Source organism: Peromyscus leucopus, chromosome 10, assembly GCF_004664715.2.
Source record: "Peromyscus leucopus breed LL Stock chromosome 10, UCI_PerLeu_2.1, whole genome shotgun sequence".
In the NCBI taxonomy this organism is placed as follows: domain Eukaryota; kingdom Metazoa; phylum Chordata; class Mammalia; order Rodentia; family Cricetidae; genus Peromyscus; species Peromyscus leucopus.
The window spans coordinates 77,358,066-77,378,201 of record NC_051071.1 but is presented as its reverse complement, the minus strand read 5'-3'; the positions used below and the strand labels follow the sequence as shown (position 1 = coordinate 77,378,201).

General features: G+C 40.8%; 1 protein-coding gene across 2 annotated transcripts in view; it reads right to left on the bottom strand.

Annotated features, from left to right (window-relative positions):
- The window catches only part of Mthfd2l (methylenetetrahydrofolate dehydrogenase (NADP+ dependent) 2 like), a 102,452-nt gene that overhangs the window by 16,336 nt on the left and 65,980 nt on the right, over positions 1 to 20,136 (bottom strand). For both annotated transcript variants that reach the window (XM_028881895.2, XM_028881896.2), the window contains exon 7: positions 9,996 to 10,121. In XM_028881895.2, coding sequence (XP_028737728.1) covers positions 9,996 to 10,121 — 126 coding nt within the window. The remainder of the gene's footprint in view (positions 1 to 9,995; positions 10,122 to 20,136) is intronic.

Below are 20,136 nucleotides of genomic sequence, written 5' to 3'. Positions count from 1 at the left end.
TCTCCCTGATCTGTATGCTCAGATGCTAATATCCCAGCACCTGACAATGTGACTGTATCCAGAGATAAGGTCTTTGAGGAGGATATATGCTGTATGAGATCATTAGAGTAAGGTCTAATATAATAGGACTGATGTCATCAAAAGTGGAAGAAATTAGTCCATGGACATTTACAGAAGGAAGGCATTGTGAAGCTAATAAAGAAAAGATGAGCATCTTCATGCAAAGAAGAAAGGATACAGTAGGAACCCTCATGACACCTCCACTTGGATGTTAGGCTTCCAGAAGTGTGTGGAATCCATTACTGCTATGTAAGGCAACTTATCTGTTGCGGTTTGCTTTGGCCGCTCTAGTGAGGTGCTATAGACATCAATATGGACAAAAAAAGCATCCCTGAGTGAAGAACTGGTTAATATCCTTGGCTGTCTGCTTAACTACAGACTTCAGTTAGAGAGGGCTGTGACTTGAGGTAATGTATTGCAACATCCCTTTGTTATAATAGTTTATCCTGTATTCAAGCATAATCCTTATAAGAAATAAAGGAAGCCACCAAATTGTTTAAGAAAAAAGGGAAAATCCAACCATGATATATTCTTTGAATATATCTGTATACTTGAGCCTTGATATGGAAAATGCTGTTCACAATTTACATGTGTAAGTCATATTCCCCAAACTATAATATAAGCAGATATAAAGTATCTGGAAGGAGTGATGTGTGGATATGATTAAGATATACTATATACATGAACAAATGTTTCAAAGAAAAAAATCAAAGTTAAAATTTTAAAAATACTAGTGGTATCTGAGGGGTAGACTTTTCTTTCAATAAAGTGTGGCTTCTTTACTTTACACACCTGAGTTTCTTTCACTGTCAGTTTTTATAGTTATCACTATCATTTCTACCTACTGCCCTGTAACCTTGAGACTGCATGTGAAGAAAACCCAGTTTCAGACATTGAATCCACCTATTTTGTTTATGAGAAAAACACCATTCCTGCTCCGCCTCTCCCCCTCCTCCTTCCCAGTCCTTCCCTGCATTGTTTGGTGTGATCATTCAGGGAGGCAAGGTCAGGATTGGTAGAGAGGGAGGAGGGAGGGGCAGGCAGTAAGGAGCAAACATTCCATTCCATCACAACCCCTGTGGAAGAATGCATCATAAAACTGAAGCAAAGTCATTAAAACTTCATCCGTTTGCAGAAACATCTGTGTATTGGGCATGAGGTGCAGATGAGGCCTGAGAGGTAACCAACAGGAGCAGGGCTAACTGAATTAGCAGGATGGGAAGCCATTAATTACATGCTCAGCTGTCCCAGTCCATTTGGTGAATTGCGGCCATAAAAGCAATGTAATTACAAGCGTCTAGGACTAGAGACTGCATTCCAGCTTGTAATTCAGAAGGTGCTACTGGCCGCCCATACTCTGTAATCTCTTGTTTGTATCTTTGGAATATAGAATGCTTTGTCATAAATGCCTGATGTAGACATTAAGGCTTCAACGGAAGACAGTGGAAAGAAATTGTAGGAAAAAGTCACTAGGGCCCATCATAAAACAATAGTCAACAAAGAAAATCTAGATTTCTCAAATATATTATTCATTGCATGACTATTGCTAATGAAAAGAATTCCTAGACATTACGACAGTTTTGTTACATAGATGCTTTTAAACTGCCTTGGAGGACTAGAGAAATGGCTCAGCACTTAAGATTGAGTATTGTTCTTGCAGAAGACCCTCAGTTCCCAGTACCCATATTGGGTGGCTCACACCCACTCCAGCTCCAGGGGATCCAACATCTCTGGCCTTCTTGGCCACCTACACTTACGTACCCCCAGGCACACACATCTAATTAAAAATAATAAAAATGAATCTTAAAAAGTTTTAAATACTGCCTTAGGTTGGAGGAATGAGGTATGCTCAGATAGCTCAAAGAGGATGATGGTAAAAATGGATCAGAGGTTAGAGGCATCCATGAACATTCCTGAGTCCTATAATCGAGGATTGATGCAAAGTAAAGCATCAGTTCAATGTGATGCTAATTTTACGCCTATATAATTTTTTTGTTTTTTGGGTTGTTGTTGTTGTTGTTTTGAGAAGACAGGGTTTCTCTGTGTAGCCCCTGCTATTCTGGAACTTGCTCTGTAGACCAGGCTGGCCTTGAACTCATAGAGGTCCACCTGCCTTAGCCTCCCAAGTGCTGGGATTAAAGATGCGTGCCACCAGGCCTGACTAGCTCTATTTATTCTTAAGAGTACTCAAAGCATGACATTGCAGGAAAGGCCTGTGGGACCCTATGGGATCTCCACAGAGGTTCTAAGCAAGCAACATCCCCAGCACTGGGCAGGCTACATGGACAGTCCTGCAGTGGGAAGGGTGAGACACTGGAACCAAGCAAGCTGAGCAATGAGGAGAGGTAGAATTGGAACTGCACAGCCTTGAACTTCATGACATTTTAGTGTGTGCCTAGATAACCTTAGCAACAGAGACTCTGTAGGAGCGGCATGCTGTGATTGTTGAAGCAGTCTGAATAATCAGTGCAGGGAATTACACGTGTCCAGTAGCCTTTCAAATTATTTTGCCAAAGTACAGAAAAGTATCTTTCTATAATTCATAAGTATATGGGGAATTGAAAATAACAGTAAAGGTAACATTTATTAAAATCCATTTAAAACAGAAACATTGACAATTAGAGCTTTCTTACTTTGCACAACTCTATGGAGAACAATCTGGTACTTGCCTTCCGGTGCATCACCTCCTACTTGGAGAAAGCATCCATTCCATAACTTGGCAAATTCTCCTTCTTCCTACAGTTTCCTTTTCTTTACAGCTACTGTGTTCGTTCACATTGAAAAATCATTCCCATCAGTGCAATCTACTTTCCAGGCAGGGCCCAACTTCCTGCATTAATGAGCCAGTCTTTTCTGTAAGGAAACTTTCTTCTGCATCTGACTCCACCTACATCTGCTGTGTTCAGCTTGGCAGAAGTTATAATGAAACTTTCACAGTTCCTCACAAAACACTCACGCTTTCCCTGTGGCAGTTGGCAGCCAAACCTCACGAGACGGTGGTGTGACCCATGGTAAAGTCCCTCCCTCTCAATGGGGGAGAGGGAACCATCCTTCACCTCAGGTTAAGTCCTGATGTGCAACCTGAAGAACAACATGTCAAAGTCTATTCCTCTGTGTGGCTGAGTCATGGCCTCACTGAGTCCAGCTTACCCTTAGTGCTTTGGATTTGTGAACCAGTAGGGTGGCAGGGAAAATTGTGAAAAATCTTATTTTATAATAGGATCACAATATTCTGATCTTGTAAGCTCCTTCCAAAAGTTTCTGTGCTTTTATTTACATGGTCATTTGGCAGTGTGCTGCTGAATGGCAGTGACCATTGAAACTGAAAGGGAACACCGATAGACAGCAGGTCCTATCGCCTGTGGGGACTCATTCTCAGACCTCTAGTGGGTGTTTGGAATTGTGGCTAGCACTGAACCACATAGCTGTGAGGCTTCTGCCTTTACAAATCTACTTGTGATAAAGTTTAGTTTATAACAGGCAGAGGAAGACAGTAATAGTAAAAATAAGAGAACACTATACCGTAATAATAATTTTGTGACTATATATATATATATATATATATATATATATATATATATATATATATATCCTCTCTCAAACTATCTTACTGAGCAGGCATGGTGATGCATGCCTTTAATCCCATCACTTGAGAGGCAGAGGCAGGTAAGTCTCTGTGAGTTTAAGGCCACACTGGTCTATATAAGGAGTTTCAGGCCAGCCAAGGCTACATAAGACACTTTCTCATAAAAATAAATGAACAAAACCCAAAACCCACAGTATCTTATTGTGTTCTGCTCATGCTTTTTGTATGAAATGGGATGATACCATGGTGTTTTCCTGTTTTGTCATGCTACAGAAGCATAATCCTGGACAAGGGGAGACTGTCGTAATCATTGATGAACTGGTGGCCAATGGGGATGCAGAGCTCTAAAGTGACCCCATCAGTTCTCAGCCCGATGCTCTTCCCTTTCAGCTTGCATTTGTTTTGACATTTCATCCTTTATGCCATCATCTACTTCACTACACAGAACTACAAGTTGATTGAATCCAGAAAAGCATAAACGGCTCTCACAAAGGCTCATGTTAAAGTGTTTCCAGACTATGAACCTAGGTAAAAGTCTATACTTATTTAAAAAGGAGAATGCATGTAACTGTCCTGAGACCAAAAAATACCCACTGAGGGGGGAAAGGACATTTTTTTTTTACCCATTTTTGCTGGGTAAGCCTGCTCCAGAAGTCAAGGCTGTGAACTGTGACCATCTCTTCTTTTCATCTGGCTCTCTTCGGCTGCCAGTGACGTCTGCATGCATCCTAAGTGTGTGATGGGTTTGCAGTGGACACACAGCTACTATGTGTTATCAAGGAACAGAATGACAGTGAAAAATAAAAGGAAAGAAACCCCAGGTTTTAAAATCAAATGCACCATTACTCATTTGAGTTGAGGGGTTCACGTGCATTATTGAAACACAACTGGGATTGGTCTGGCATGGTATATGAAGACAGGGTAAAGAAACTATATCCTTTTTTTTTTCCTTTTATTTTATTTTACAACACCATTCAGTTCTACATATCAGCCATGGATTCTCCTGTTCACCCCCTCCCACCCCTCCCCCCTTCCTTCCAGCCCACCCCCCATTCCCACCTCCTCCAGGGCAAAGCCTCCCCCGAGGACTGAGATCAACCTGGTAGACTCAGTCCAGGCAGGTCCAGTCCCCTCCTCCCAGACTGAGCCAAGTGTCCCTGCATAAGGCCCAGGTTTCAAACAGCCAACTCATGCAATGAGCCCAGGACCCAGTACCACTGCCTAGATGCCTCCCAAACAGATCAAGCCAATCAACTGTCTCACCCATTCAGAGGGCCTGATTCAGCTGGGGGCCCCTCAGCCTTTGGTTCATAGTTCATGTGTTTCCATTTGTTTGGCTATTTTTTTTTCAGTAATTGAGTAAAACCAAAATTTATTATAAGCCACATTCGTCCTAGGGACCTCCTATCCTTTTTAAAGTTTTATAAACTTTATTATACAAAAAACCCCTTGCACATAAATAAAAACATCAAATACCATAATTAACCAGACCTAAATTCTATACAACTCACTGAATTTCTATACAATTAGAGTCGGCATTCAGAATGGAAGCTGTGCAGCTTTGCATTAAATTTTATACTTTCTATATTGAATATATTTTATGGACTTATCCACCACCCAAAACAAAAAACCCATGGTAGAATCAGAACTAGGAGAACGGTTGGCTGTACAAGCTTTTCCGTGACTCATGCCATCACCCACACTCAGTCTTTCCTGTTCTCTCTTCTTCATGTTACGTCATACTCGCATGTACATGCATTTACATACATGTACACGTATGTTATTGGCTGGATTCTACATATGAGAGAGATTGTGTTTTTTCGCTGAGATTTCCTGATTTCCTTTAACACTACACATCCTCGGTTCATCCATTTTCCTGCAATTTTTTAACTTCATTTTTCTTCAGAACTGAGTAGCTTTCTCTCGTATACACCAACATTTAATTATCCATTCGTCGGCTGATGGACGGCAGGGTTGGTTCAATCCTTTGCTAAAGCAAGCGAAGCATCAGCAAACGTGGGAGTGCCAAGATCTTCGCGGCAGGGTACGTGGTTCTCGGGCTCAGCTCTGCCCGGAGTGAAACATCAGGGTCACACAGCGGCAGCTCCAGTTTTGAGAAATCTCTAGTCTGAATTCCACCGTGGCTGCATTTTCTGCCCATCCAACCACACTGGATAAGCGTTTCTCCCCACATCTTCTCCAACATTCATGGTCAGTTTTGCTGATGGTGGCCATTCTGACTGGGGTGAGACGGTAGCTCACGGCAGTTTTCATATGCATTTCCTTGATGGTGAAGGATACTGAACACTTTAAAACAGTTATCGGCCGTTTGTATTTCTTGTTTATTTAGTTCACTTACTGTGGTGATACTGTGTTCTCCAAAATATTATGCACCCTAATAAACTTATCTGGTGTTAGAGAACAGAACAGCCACTAAATATAGAGGCCAGAAAATGATGGCACACACACACCTTTAATCTTAGCATTCCAGAGGCAGAGAGCTGCCTGGATCTCTGTGAGTTCAAAGCCACACTGAAAACAGCTAGGCATGGTGACAAGAGCCCTTAATCCCAGGAAGTGAGGGCAGGAAGCAGAGAGGTATATAAGGCGTGAAGACCAGGAACTAGGGCCGGTTAAGCTTTCAGGGTTTTGAGCAGCAGTTCAGCTGAGATCCATTTGGATGAGGACTCAGAAGCTTCCAGTCTGAGGAAACAGGACCAGCTGAGGAACTGGCAATGATTTGTGCTACAACTTACCTATTTGTTAATTGGCAATACTTTGTAAATTCTCAATATTAGTCCTTTGTCTGGAGTGCAGCCATCAAAGATTCTCTCCCATTCTGAGTCCTGACTGATAACTCTGCTGTCTTTTTTTTGTTGTGCAGAAACTTATTTTCCTCTAGTCCCTCTGTTGATACTGAGGGTTAGTTTGTGGGCTTTGGGTGTTCTACATGTCCTTTCATGAGCATTTCAACATGTACACCCAGCACATATGTACACATCTCCACACATATGTAAAGATGCAGACACGTTTATGTGGAGAATCAGTGCTGCCGGACTAGAACTCAAACCATACTGGGGTCCATAGCAATCAGAGCCCATGAGGACAGGCGTGTACTCTTCCACAAGGTACACCTGTGCTTGTTCTTACTTGGTGTTCTGCCCCTTAGGACACATCACTGCACATGTGTGGCTGCTTTTCTTTCCTTAACCAGCAGACGTAAATTGCTTAATCAGAGCCTAGGTCTGGTTTCACTCCAGACTCTTTCACAGGTGGGTACCATGCCCTAGGACACTTGCGAATGTCTGCGTTTCTGGATAAACGATCAACTGGTAATCAAGTTCCCAGTGAAATTTAAAATATAAATTTTAAGAGCTAGACATCTGGCTCAGTGATTAAGAGTCCGGCTATTGTTTCAGAGGACCCAGGTTCAATTCCCAGCACCCACCAGGTAATTCACAACTATCTGTAACTCTAGTTCCAGTGAGTCTAACTCCCTCTTCTAGCTTCCTTAGACACTAGGCATTCATGTGATACATAAACATATATGTAGGCAAAACACTCATACACATAAAAAAATAAAACCCACATTTTAAAATCACATTGTTTATTCCTTTAGTTTTTAATGATACATCTGTAACCATGAAGTGCTTCAAGGAGTCCTGTTGTGTTGGTCAGAAAGAGTAACCATTTATTTTCAATGTTTTGTTACATTCGTTTGTGTGTATTCACATACACATGTGTGGCATGCACACGTGAGGAAGTCAAAGGACAGACTGGGAGTCAGTTCTCTCTTTCCACTATGTGGATCCTATGGGTTGAACTTAGGTCAACAGGCTTAGCAACAAGTGCCTTTACCTGCTGAGCTGTCTTGGCAACCTAGAACGATCAGTATCATTTCTCAAATATTTCAAATATGAGAATGTCTCCACTTACTTTAGGGTGTTCATGCATCCAAGACTACCACTAATCTGGAAATATCAAAGTTGGTAAGAATCTGATGAAGAATTGCAAGTGAAACTGTTTGGGGTCAGGTCGCTAGAAACTTATGTGTCTAGGGGCTCAGCTGCCTTATATAGAGAGAAGCCATGGATTTGGAACTGTTTTATTAGTACTATATGCTGGGTGTGTTAAATCCTTCACTGACCATGCAATTTAGCCTAGCTCCTCTTCTTCATCCTCTTTTAAATAAAAATCAAGAGCATCAGTTTCAATTATCCAGACAACTATCTAGATCTAAAATTGAGTTTGAGTTAGCAAACACACTCTGAGATGACTCTCACTGTAAGAGTGAAATACGATACAAATACTATGAAGAGGAAAAGGAAAGTGGGAGGGGTACTCATGTTGGGTAGAGGGGAGGAAAGGTAATACAGAGGGGGAGATAAATAACACTAACGATGTTTGAAAGGGACCATAGGGAAACATTATTTTATAAGATCACATAAAATATATATATTATACATGTGTGTGCATTTGTACTTACGGTTTAAATGGAGTTACAGCACAGTGTTCCCCATGAAAGACTTACACTATCTAACAAAGCTCCACTGCCAAGCATGGGAAGCCTCCTTTTGAATTTTTGGTCATGGAAGTCCTAGAGACTCCAAAAACACATGGGCTATTGCCATTGCCCTTGGCTGCCTCCTAGAACTGGAAGGTAGGACCCTGTTGGTTAAGACACCACACACCTCAGACACAGGACTTAAAGGAATCAGCCTTGGAAGCCTACTTCTTGAAGACTAACTCTTCTAGTATCCGGAGGTTAGTGGTACTCATACCTTGGGGATAACCAAGAGCTGTGTGGACTTAGGATCCACTCACTAGGATGGAGTTCGTGTCTAGTACTATAAATCTAGCCAACTATATGTAGCTAAGAGGTCATAGACCCTACAAGAGAACCTACTACTGCCATTTTCCTAAAGCAATATAATTTCTAATTTTATTCCAAACACTTATCTTCATACCCACAGAAAAGTGTAACTCTCATCCCTCCTCAAAGAAATTTCTTTCTGCATCTGATAGAGGGCACCACCGCTGTAGTACATGTGGTCAAAATGCAGAGAGTTTGTAACCCTGGGGTCAGCCCAGCTGGTACACCGACAATACAACACCTATACCTAAGGCTCAGGGAACATCTTGGAAAAGGAGTGGAAAGATTTTTAAGGGACAGAGGACTGGGATCCCTGCTGTTAGACAATGTTTTGTACTTATGAAATCTCCACAACATGATTGTCTAAACAGGATCTGTATAATGATATCAGTCAACATGTCAACTTGGATAGGGGAAATTTCATAAAGCCACCCCCCTAGATGAAGAGCTACAGGCAGTAAGTGGCTGCTCAGAAAGGGAGAATCAGTCTTCTACAGGGACCATCATCCTGACAGATGATCCAATCCCAAGTGGTTGGCCCTAAACATCTATGCATAAGGCACATCACTAAATGGGTTCAGTGGGTTGTATATATACATATGTGTATGCACATGCATGCGGAACAATAATGACTATAGGAGGAGAGATCAGAAACTTGAAAGGGAGAGGAGAAACAAACACAGGAAGAGGTAGAGGGAGAGAGAAGGGTGGAAACTGTGTAAAAACAGTACTTATATGAAATTCTCAAAAACAGTTTAAAAAGAATAAATGGCTAAATATAAAGCATAAATGTCTATAGCGTAAAATGCCAGTCCTAAAAACCACAATAGGGCTGACAAGCGGGCTAAATGCAGAAAGATACTTGTCACCAAGACTGGTGACCCGACGCTGGTCCCAGTGATCCGAATGGCGGAAGAAGAGAAGCGGCTCCCACAAGTCCTCTGACCTCCACATGAAGGTGGCAGCACGTGAGTGCCTCCCATCTCCAAATCAATACATGTAATAGAAATCAATTCAGAACAAAATAACGCAGAGGTCTAAAATTGGTCAGATTGTTTCATTAAAAACTACATAGTAAGACATTTGATCTTAATACCAAATATTGCCAAGCCTGGCAGCAGGGGCCCATAATCTCAGCTACCTGGGAAGAAGGAGAAGGATCTCAATTTCAACAGCATCCTGGGAAACCAAGTGAACTTATATCTTTTTTTTTTCTTTAAGTAAAAAAACAAAACAACAACAAAAACAAACAAAACCAGAGCCTAGGATACAGCATGTTCAATGCCCTAGAATGTTCAATCTCAGAGAACAGATACACAGAAAAATTGATACACAGGAGAGCATGAAAAGAGAATGGGGTGGGAAAAAGGAGGAAGAGTTATGAAAATGTGGTTGTCTTCCATCAGAGGGACCAGTGATGACTATTAATACAGTCCCCATCACAAGGAAAGTTTATCAAGAAGTTTGGGTTCTTACCTTCAAAGTCCACATCTCCAACTAGTTTAGTCTTTCCTGTCAGAGGATCTTGAACATAGTTGATGCCCACATCAATCACTGCTGCGCCTTCTCTAACCATGTCAGCCGTAATCAACCTGGGAATACCTGCAAACAGAACAGTTGTGAAACATTGAAATTTTGTCCAGTATTTATACTTTGTCCTGTAAGAGACTAACTTCGCTCTGATTATTGGTCATCAGGTAGAAGGCCAAAAGACAGTTAAGGAAGGGCATCGGACTCTTGAGGAGCAACTTCCTAGAGCTGTTCTCTCTCCATGCAAGCATCTGTTTGCACAGCATCCTTTTGTCTAACATGGAGTCATAGGGATGAGACAGGCTTCTGCTGTTTCAGAGTGGAGTGACAGCAACTTGGGAATAGGGAAGAAGGAAATGGAAGGGGAAGGAAAGCTGTGATAGCCATAATCCATACTCTCTGGTGCGTGGTAACCAGTATTGCCATGGCATCTCACAGCTCTGTGCAGACATGTCACCTTTTGCTGTTTTCTTGTTCCCTTTGATTGCCATGTCTACACAGAATCTGAAAGATGTAAGCTATAGTATCTGTCCTCATTTTCACTCCATTCTGGTTGAAAGGAGAGCTATAGAGATAATATGCCACTGTCTGTGATCTAGAACTACTTTTAGATTTTGTTTCAAACACAGCAGAACTGGCTAGCACTTGATAACATTGCGGTTATTTTTTATGAGCATCTATTGAGCTCCGAACATTGCACTAACATACACTTTATTACTATGTCTCATGTTGTGTGTGTTGACTGAGTCCAGTTGGATACATCAGACTTAGATAGTTTTGTAACCAGGGTCAAGTAAATTCTGACTGAAGTTACAACTAGTGTGGGTCTGAAGTGGCTCACCCACTGCTGCAGCTGATACTTCGGGTGGATTAGGACCTCAGGGAGGGCTGCCACTGGAGCACAGTGTGTGCGCTCTGTAGCTTGGGATCTCTGGCAGCTGACTGCCAAGCATGCAGAAGACAGAAGGTAGATGCTGCCAATCCCTGGAGGCTGGAATCCTGAGACAGGCTCCTGAGTTCTTTTGCATTCTTTTGCTGAAGAAATGACAGAACCCATTCAGATTCAGAAGCCCCTTGTGGGTGAGTCAAAGAATCTGTGACATTCTTCACTCTGTGACAGCTCTCTTGTGGATGCTATGGATAGATGATTTATTCACATTCATGTGCTATATCCCTTGCAGGTAGCTCCTTAATATAATAAATTTAATATAACATTATTTTTAAAGCCTATCTGTTCTGTGGTTAGCATCCCAACTGCCCATGTGGGCATTCCAAATGGCTTAAATGTCATGGTGTGACATACAGTTCTTGGCATAGGTGAAATTTTCTAGCCTATAAAAAGGTCAGTGCTAACACAGACGTAGCAGGTACCATGGATGTTCATTCCCTAACTGCAGAGGAACCAGCATTTGAGATGCATCTTCCTTACATTCCATGCTGTGATACAGACGTCATCCTTTATCATTACTAATGTAGCCACTGACCAGAATTCCCTCAGTCTCTGAAGACATCCATTAAATCCTGTTTCTTCTTTGTACAGGAAAAGGAGACATACACTGAATGCAGCTACAGGGGACTTCCTCAAATACTTTCATTTGAGGAATAGTTATTAAAATCAGCTATTATACTCTTAAGCCAATATTAAAATCATATTTAAGTACTATGATAACTCAGACAACATCAGACTGGCAATAAACAGAAACTACAGTTTTTAAAGCACAAGACAATTTGAACTGTATTTTAACTCCCAGAAGATTACAAAATGGAAAGAAGTTATTTATATCTTTTTCTGATAAAGACATTTGTATGTCCACTGTAGACATTTTGAATAATATTTATTATTATTTAATACCAAAATAAAAATAAGTATTTTCCTACCATCCAAAGATAACAAGTATTAGAATATTTATTATGTTTCTCTCTAGGATTTCAAACTGTGATCCTTTCCTATTTCATCAATTATTTGACTTAAATTTGAAAATTTGATCAAAGAACTCATCAAATGAATTACTATTATTCCTGCATTGTTTCCAATATTTTGAATTAAAAGGTCATACAATGATGGTTATCTGTATTCAGAAAGCTATGGACACATTTCGCAGCATCAGACTTGCTGAAATGTTCCACAGAACCTTTGGTAACAACATGAGTAAGTGGGGGTTGAATGAAAGTACCTATTGAACGAGTTGTAGCTGCTTAAAAAGTACACCCCCAAACTGCTGGTAACTGTGCCTACAACATTATCCACAGAAGCCCACTGGAGTCCGTTGTCTGAGACATTCGGCAGTACCTCCCTCACAATTTTTATCAAGAGTCTGGAAGCACACACTGGCACTGTGATAATCCTCTTCATTCTCTTGATTTGCTTTCCATCTTATTCTGCCCTACCTGGTGTCAGGGCTGGGGCTGATCCTTACACAGACCTTATGTACCTCCTTGCTCTCTGGAACTCTGTCATAGCCACAGGAACAGGCTCCAGCTAGCCTGCTGGATCAGATGAGCCCTTGGATGGAGATGAGTGACTCCGAGTGAAGCCAATCTAGATGGATCAGCTTCCAGCCAACCACAAGCTGGTGGCAGATCTTTGGGCCTCCCCGATAAGAGAAGGTAATACGGGTCAAAGCCACCACAACCAGCTGAACTATAGACTCTCAAAAACTCTTTGTAAAATGTGTTGCTTACGCAGCTGAGCTGTCGGATATTTTAGTATCAATAGCTGGTTGGGCCATATTTGAAATTGACACAAAATTGGATATAACAGCACGTAGGTTACCACTTTAGAATGATGGATTCCAAGCACCAAGAAGAATTTGAAAGGAAAAGAATGTATAATAATAGGTGCTGAACATGATTAAAAATTCACTAAGAATGAAGAAAAGCAGTATTCATATGTAATGGTGTAGTGTTCCCACTACATGTTTCAGAAGACTTCTCTTGGTAAAGTGGCTTGCATTCAAAGCCTAGTCCAGAGCGGGCTCCTCTCACAAAGCAAAGTATACATATTGTGTGTTCAGAACCATGACTCCTTATTGCCTGAGAAAATTTCACATGAACTTGGGTATATAGGTATAAAATTTGCACACAGATCAAATATTTACTGACATAAATAATAATTTATTCTAAAAGAAATCTTCAGTATACATATAGTTTTAGCATTTTGCTTAAAAAGGAAAACATTTTTGCATACCGAGGTAGATGTACTTCTTTATTTTTACATAATGAATGAAATCTTGGCTGAATGTTTAATACTTCAGAATATAAAACATATTTTAGTCTTTAGAACTCATATATATTTGTTTTGTTAGGGTGTGTGTTTGAGACAGAGACTCACTATGTAGCTCTGGCTGTCCTGGAACTCACATTAAACTCACAAAAAGCTTTGTGATCACAGTGAAAACATGGCAATTTATAATTTGCCACAGTCTGGAATCTGAGCTGAGGTGTTTCAGGCAGAGTTCACTGGCATTCTGTCATGATAGCATGCACAAAGCAAAGTGTACATATTGTGTGTTCAGAACCAAGGCTGCAATGAAGTGGCTCAATATAACACAGCCAAGTGTGACCAGAAGCAGCTCAGAGTTCTTACACATTTGATTTTGAATTCATTTTTGGTTCTTGCACATTCAAAAACCTTTTACTATTGCCCATGTTCCCACAGTTCAGAAACCATGTCTGGAATTGTATGAAGCGCTCAGTTGTTTGCCTCAACTCTTTATTATCAGTCTGCAGTGAGATAAAAGGAGCTGGTACTATAATGTAAAATGACTATGTTCCTAAACATACTGCTTAATAATTTTACCTCCATTTTTATTGAAGGGTTTTCTTAATTAAGGAAGTAATATGTCGATTTATAATCTTACTTATAAACTCACTGTCTTGCTTTGAACCTCTAACCTATAGCTCTCAGAGGGAAGAAGACAGTCACAGAACACTACACAGTAAGTGCTTCTATGGAGGAGAGTGACTGAGCACACTCACGCTGCTCCTCTCAGAAAAGAAGAAACCATAAAACAAGCTAAAATGCAACCATCACCCTAGGTTCTTTGTCAAGAATGCCTAAGAATTCTGAGTTCTTGTGAGAAAACTCTGAGAAACCAAGAGGAAGAGTCTTGTAACCTCATTTTCTTCAAAACATGGAATTGTTCTTGGAATGTGTCTTCATGCCCCTCCTAGGTGTAGCAGATAGGAGTGCGTTTATTTCATTATTCATTACAGCTGGCTATCTCTATTTGTTTATATGTTACAGCTGGCTATCGTTATTTGTTTATATGTTACAGCTGTCTATCATTATTTGTTTATATGCCTCCACGGAAAATCACATTTTCGCCAAATACAGCTTCTCTGCCACACGCGGCTTGCCCTTGTGATGGTACATTTTACTCACGTGACTCCTCTTAACCATAAGAGTATAAATTGTCTTGAAATTACATGAGACTTTAGTCTGCCTCCTTTATAAGCTCCCACTGCCTCTAAAGTGGTAAACAATTCCTCAGTACGCTAAATTGAAAAAGTGGTAGAATTCCTCTCTATGGTTCCAGACAGAGGAATGAGAGGAGGCCACACAAAGGAAGATGGCAGAACTGAACTTAAACATTTCAAGAATAATAAAATACCCTACAATGAAAAATGTATGCTCTTTTTATTCTTCAATAGAAATGTTCAGAAGGATAAAGAATGAAGTTGGGAGAGTTACTTGTAGAAGAACCCTCAAGAGGGGCTTGACCAACCCAGCTCTATACCTTCCCATCTGTAATTCTCACAAAGTCCTAAGAGTGGGACATCCTCAGATAGACAGTGTCTGAACAGCCAGACTAAATCTTCATCTCTCTTAGAACAGTGTCTGTAGAGCTTTTATGCAAAGATCCAAGTGGCAACAGAGGAAACAAACTTAGAGTGAGCTTCACTTTAGAGTCCCTCCTCAGTATGCAACATGGACTGTGGCCAGGTGCTTTCCTAAGTCTGGAAGACTGACTTGCCAAGGACCAGAGGCTTCTGCCTGTTCTTGCCGCCATTCTGTGAGCCATAAAGCCTATTTTGTCTATCTCATCCAACTCATACTGGTTATGGAATACACAGACTCCTTTTGTCCCCAGTGGTCCTGGTAGAACTTTGTACCCTGAAGGGCTGCATAAATGCTGATCCTCTCCAACACTTTTGAACCTCTCTGTCCAACATGTGCTGATACTGTGTTCCCCAAAATATTGTGCACTCTAATAAACTTATCTGGGGTCAAAGAACAGAACAGCCACTAGATAAACATAGAGGCCAGAAAATGGTGGCACACACACCTTTAATCCTAGCATTCTGGAGGCAGAGATCCATCCTGATCTCTGTGAGTTCAAAGCCACACTGGAAACAGCCAGGCATGGTGACTCATGCCTTTAATCCCAGGAAGTAATGGCAGGAAGCAGAAAGGTATATAAGGCATGAAAACCAGGAACTAGAGCTGGTTAAGCTTTTAGGCTTTTGAGCAGCAGTTCAGCTGAGATTCATTCCAGATGAGGACACAGAGGCTTCCAGTCTGAGGAAACAGGATCAGCTGAGGTATTGGCAAGGTGAGGAAGCTGTGGCTTGTTCTGCTTCTCTGATCTTCCAGCATTAACCCCAATACCTTGCTCCAGGTTTGTTTTTATTAATAAGACCTTCTAAGAGTCATGCTACACCACCATTCATTACAGCTAACTTGACATTGATTTAAAAGTCAAACCTTTGCATCCAAATGAGTCCAAGTGAGGCTCAAAAAGGGATGCCAGGGAGCTTTTAAAATAATAATATTGTAGAATTTGGGAGGACTGCACCCACAAACATTCACATCAACCTCTTTAATCCCCTCTCTGGATGATGGTACCCACTTAATGCAAAGGCTGACAAAGAATAAACTGGTCCTTAAGTCATCTGTCCTTCCTGGTAAGCATCCACAGGGCAGGACGTGGGTCTACTCGGGATCTCAGAGCCATAAGCAGCCTGATAGCCCATTTCCTTAGAGTAACAAACATAAACTTTGTCTTTTGCCCCTTCAAGTTATACATCTTACAGTCTAAGATCTATATTTTATTATCTTTACAGTAAAAGAATTAAAAGAATTCCTAACACTCTTCCTTGAATAGCAATATCTAGTCAGATGCTAGGTCCCAGGGATCACTAAGGGGCTCTCTACCAGTCAGAAGTCAGTGTCCAAAGACTGAAATTTCACTGCATTTCTTTTCTTACAGTGATAAAGACTGGAAAGAACATAAATTTCAGAAAATATGAGTCAGGTTCTGAATGTGCAGTTTCTAACAGTTCAAGTTATGATTATGTTATTTTGGCCTATCAGCAGATACATTTCTGAATTTGCAACAAAAGCAGCCCAGTGTTGTGGGATGTTCTGTATGTCCTGTGGGAGCCCATTCTTGGGTTCCTTGTGGCTTTACCCATCTGCATAGAGAATAATTAGGACCACGGGCCTGAGTGCAGGTGTCTGAGATGATCTGCACTTGGTTGTGCTGAGGAATGGTCTGTATGTCAAATTGCTCTGATTGGTCAATAAATAAAACACTGACTGGCCAGTGGCTAGGCAGAAAGTATAGGTGGGACTAACAGAGAGGAGAAAAGAAAGAACAGAAAGGCAGAAGGAGACACAGCCATCCGCCACCCTGACAAGCAGCATGAAAAGATGCCGGTAAGCCATGAGCCAGGTGGCAAGGTATAGATTTATGGAAATGGATTAATATAAGCTATAAGAACAGCTATCAAGAAGCCTGCCACACCCATACAGTTTGTAAGCAATATAAGTCTCTGTGTTTACTTGGTTGGGTCTGAGCGGCTGTGGGACTGGTGGGTGACAAAGATTTGTTCTGACTGTGGGCCAGGCAGGAAAACTCTAGCTACAGCCCAGTGCAATGCACCTGGGACCAGATTTCATGGAAACACTTGCAGTTGAAAATTTCCATCTTAGTATTCTAGATTTTTCAGAATTCTCCTATCAGTTGTCCACATTTCCAATAAGATAGTTAACTAGGTTTCCAGTGATCAAAATTCTGAGTCATTTAGTCAAATATGAAATTGAGTTGCTATATGCCTATAATTTTATCACCAAAATTTTTATTTTAAATATCTTTACACACAAAAGCTCATGGCAGGCTTATGGAAACCAACCTGTTCGTTTCTACAGGCTAATTGATATACCTATCTATGAATTTATTTCTGGCAGAAGAAAAGATTTCTTATTAATGCAGAATTTAAAAATTAAATAGTCATATAATAATAATAATATATTCTCATAATAAATAGTATGTTTTCCTATTCATGCAATATGTTTGAGAGAAGTTATGTTTGATTGATAAGTATATCATCAGTGGTTGGTTATATAGTTACACTAATTTAAGTACTATTGCTATCTAATCAACTGCTGCAATATGTCATTCTTTGGTTCTTTACGTGAAAAATGAAACAACTCACATTGTTTAAGCAAAATGTGCTGAATAAAATAGGATGACAATACCTAAAGCTGCAGGCACCACTCCACACTGCTGGAGCTAAGTGTTGTTTGGTATAGCCTTTAACACCGGTTAGGTGTGAATGCTCCTTAGAATAAAGCATAGCCTTTACCACTGGTTAGATGTGAAGTTACATCTCATTGAACAGTCCTAAGTAGGTATTTTCATACACCACGTGACAGGTTCAGAACTGTGTACACATACATGCAACAAAAAAGTCTCTTCCCTAGAGCTCCTCCTATCACGGGCATCTTCAAGTCTTTATTAAGCAGCTTAGTCCAGGTATCCTGATAAAAGGAAGCCCTGTGTTTAGACATCACTTTAATTAGTAGAGTTCAAAGAGCTCTGTAAACATTACCTAATTAAACTTCACAACAATTGAGTGAAGCAAGAGAGGTTTACCCATTATCCTCATTCACAGAAGCTAGATTTTGAGGTCCTGAGAAGCTAAATGATTTCTTAGTTTCACAACGTTGAGTCAGAGGTGAGGCTGGGAACAGGACCAGAACTCTAATTCAGATATAAAACGAGCACCATAGAAATGCTTATTCAGGTGGACCGCTCCTTCAGCTGGAAGTCAGCCTCCTACTTAAACACTAAGAGTAAGTGCAATGGAATGTGTATAAATGCGCGCTTCCTTCTAGATCAGGAAACATCCTGAAGCCTCATTTGCTCTGGAGGCGGTCACATCAGGGACACATGCAGCCCAGCTGTCTTAGTTACGTTTGTGGAGCTGAGACTACAATACCCGAGAGAAGAATGGGAAATGAGAGAAGGATTTGTTACTCATAATTTCCGAGGTTTCCCTCCTTCAGGAAGCCAAGAGAGAAAGTCACTAATGCCAGTGTGAGCAGAAGGCACAGGAAGAGAAAGGAAGAAGCCAATGACAAGCTACCAAGAGGGGCGGACCTACTTCCTCCAGCTAGGCATTGCCTCCTCAAGTTTCCAGACCCTCCCAGACTAGTGCCACCAGCTTGGGACTCAGCGTTCAACACCAGAGTCACGTAGTCATTCCTATGGAAACCATCACACACTAGTTGAATAGAACTGCCATGAACAGTAAGAGTATTTTCTCCCCAAGTATCTTTCTATTATTTCTAGGAAGTGCCAAGGAGTGCTGACAAATGAGGAGTCAGAAGACAGCCGCACAGCACATCCTGTTTTTCTGCTGCTCTTTCTCTATGCTCTTTGGTTCCTATCTGATACATGTATGGCTATGCTATGTCAAGATAATCATGTTCACAATAAAGGCTATAGCTAGGGATACCAGGATAGTGACAGATCTTGATCTGTACTAGGTTTCATCAGCTTGAAATACAGAATTTTGGTGGGGTTTAGAAATTCATAGGGTAACTATTAAGTAGTCCCACTAGCTTCTGCCTCAATTTTTCTGAAAAGCCAGTGAGATGCATGCTTCTCTTTTCTTCCTGTAAGCAAATCCTACTCTCTACAAAAGGCTATTGCTGAATTTGTGGATTTGGATATGGACATAGCTTGGAGGCTGGTGAACTATATATCTAATGTCTAATACCATGCCACATGTAGAACAGAGAAATCAGATGGGATGGGTTTCAAATATTTCAAACTCTTTATTCTGTGTATGTGTGTTTGTGCACATGTGTGTGTGCAAATATACAGTGTCGTGCATATAGAGGACAGAGGAAAGTTTCAGGTGTCATTACTCAGGCACTGACCAACATTTGTTTGTTTGAGACACAATCTTTCACTGGCTTACAGTTGGTGAAGTAGGATCTGCCCCTTTCTACCCTCACAGTGTGGGATTACATGGTTCTGGAGATGAAACCAGAACCTCATGGTCTAAGGCAAATATTTTTTCTGAGGTAATTTCCCAGCCACTGAATTTTTTTCTTTAACTGTTTTTGAGATTTATACATTTTTATTTACTGAGTATTGGTGTTCTCCCTAAATAAATGTTTGTGTGCCACATGTGTGTAGTGCCAGAAGAGGTCAGAAGACAGTATCAGATCCCCTGAAACTGGAGTTCCAGATGGTTGTGGGCTACCATGTGGATGCTGGTTCAGGGAAAGAGCAGCCAGTGTTCTTAGCCACTGAGCCATCTGTCCAGCCCTTGAAATTTTTCTTTAAAAGGAAATGCTTACTGGGTTAAAATTATAAAACAATTAAGGGAGCTGACTGTATGAACTGAAAAGGAAGATAGGCTAGAATAGGAAAACTACCATCCCAAAGTCCCCCAGGTGCATCCCAGTCCAATGTGAAAGCCAAGCAGTCACATCTCCTAATTTTAGACACTTAACTTCCAAAGACCAGATAATCTAGTTGATGCATTAGAATAAAGTGGATATTTAGGAAAAAACTAGTTTTATAATCCAGTCAGCTCTTTCACATGCAGCCTTAGACATTTCCTTGTTCTTCCTTCTTTAATAATTTAGCCAGCAGCCATACATTCCATGCTCTACGGCTCATGCAAGCAATATAAACAAAAAAGAGAACAAAGAACTCATTCCCCAGACTCAGAATTTTAAAAAGTCATGGAGTGAATGACTCACCCAAAACCAAAAATCAGAAAGGGTAAATAGGAACAAAATAGAATAAGAGAAGAGGTGAAATCTTAAGCCTTAGAGGTTGTT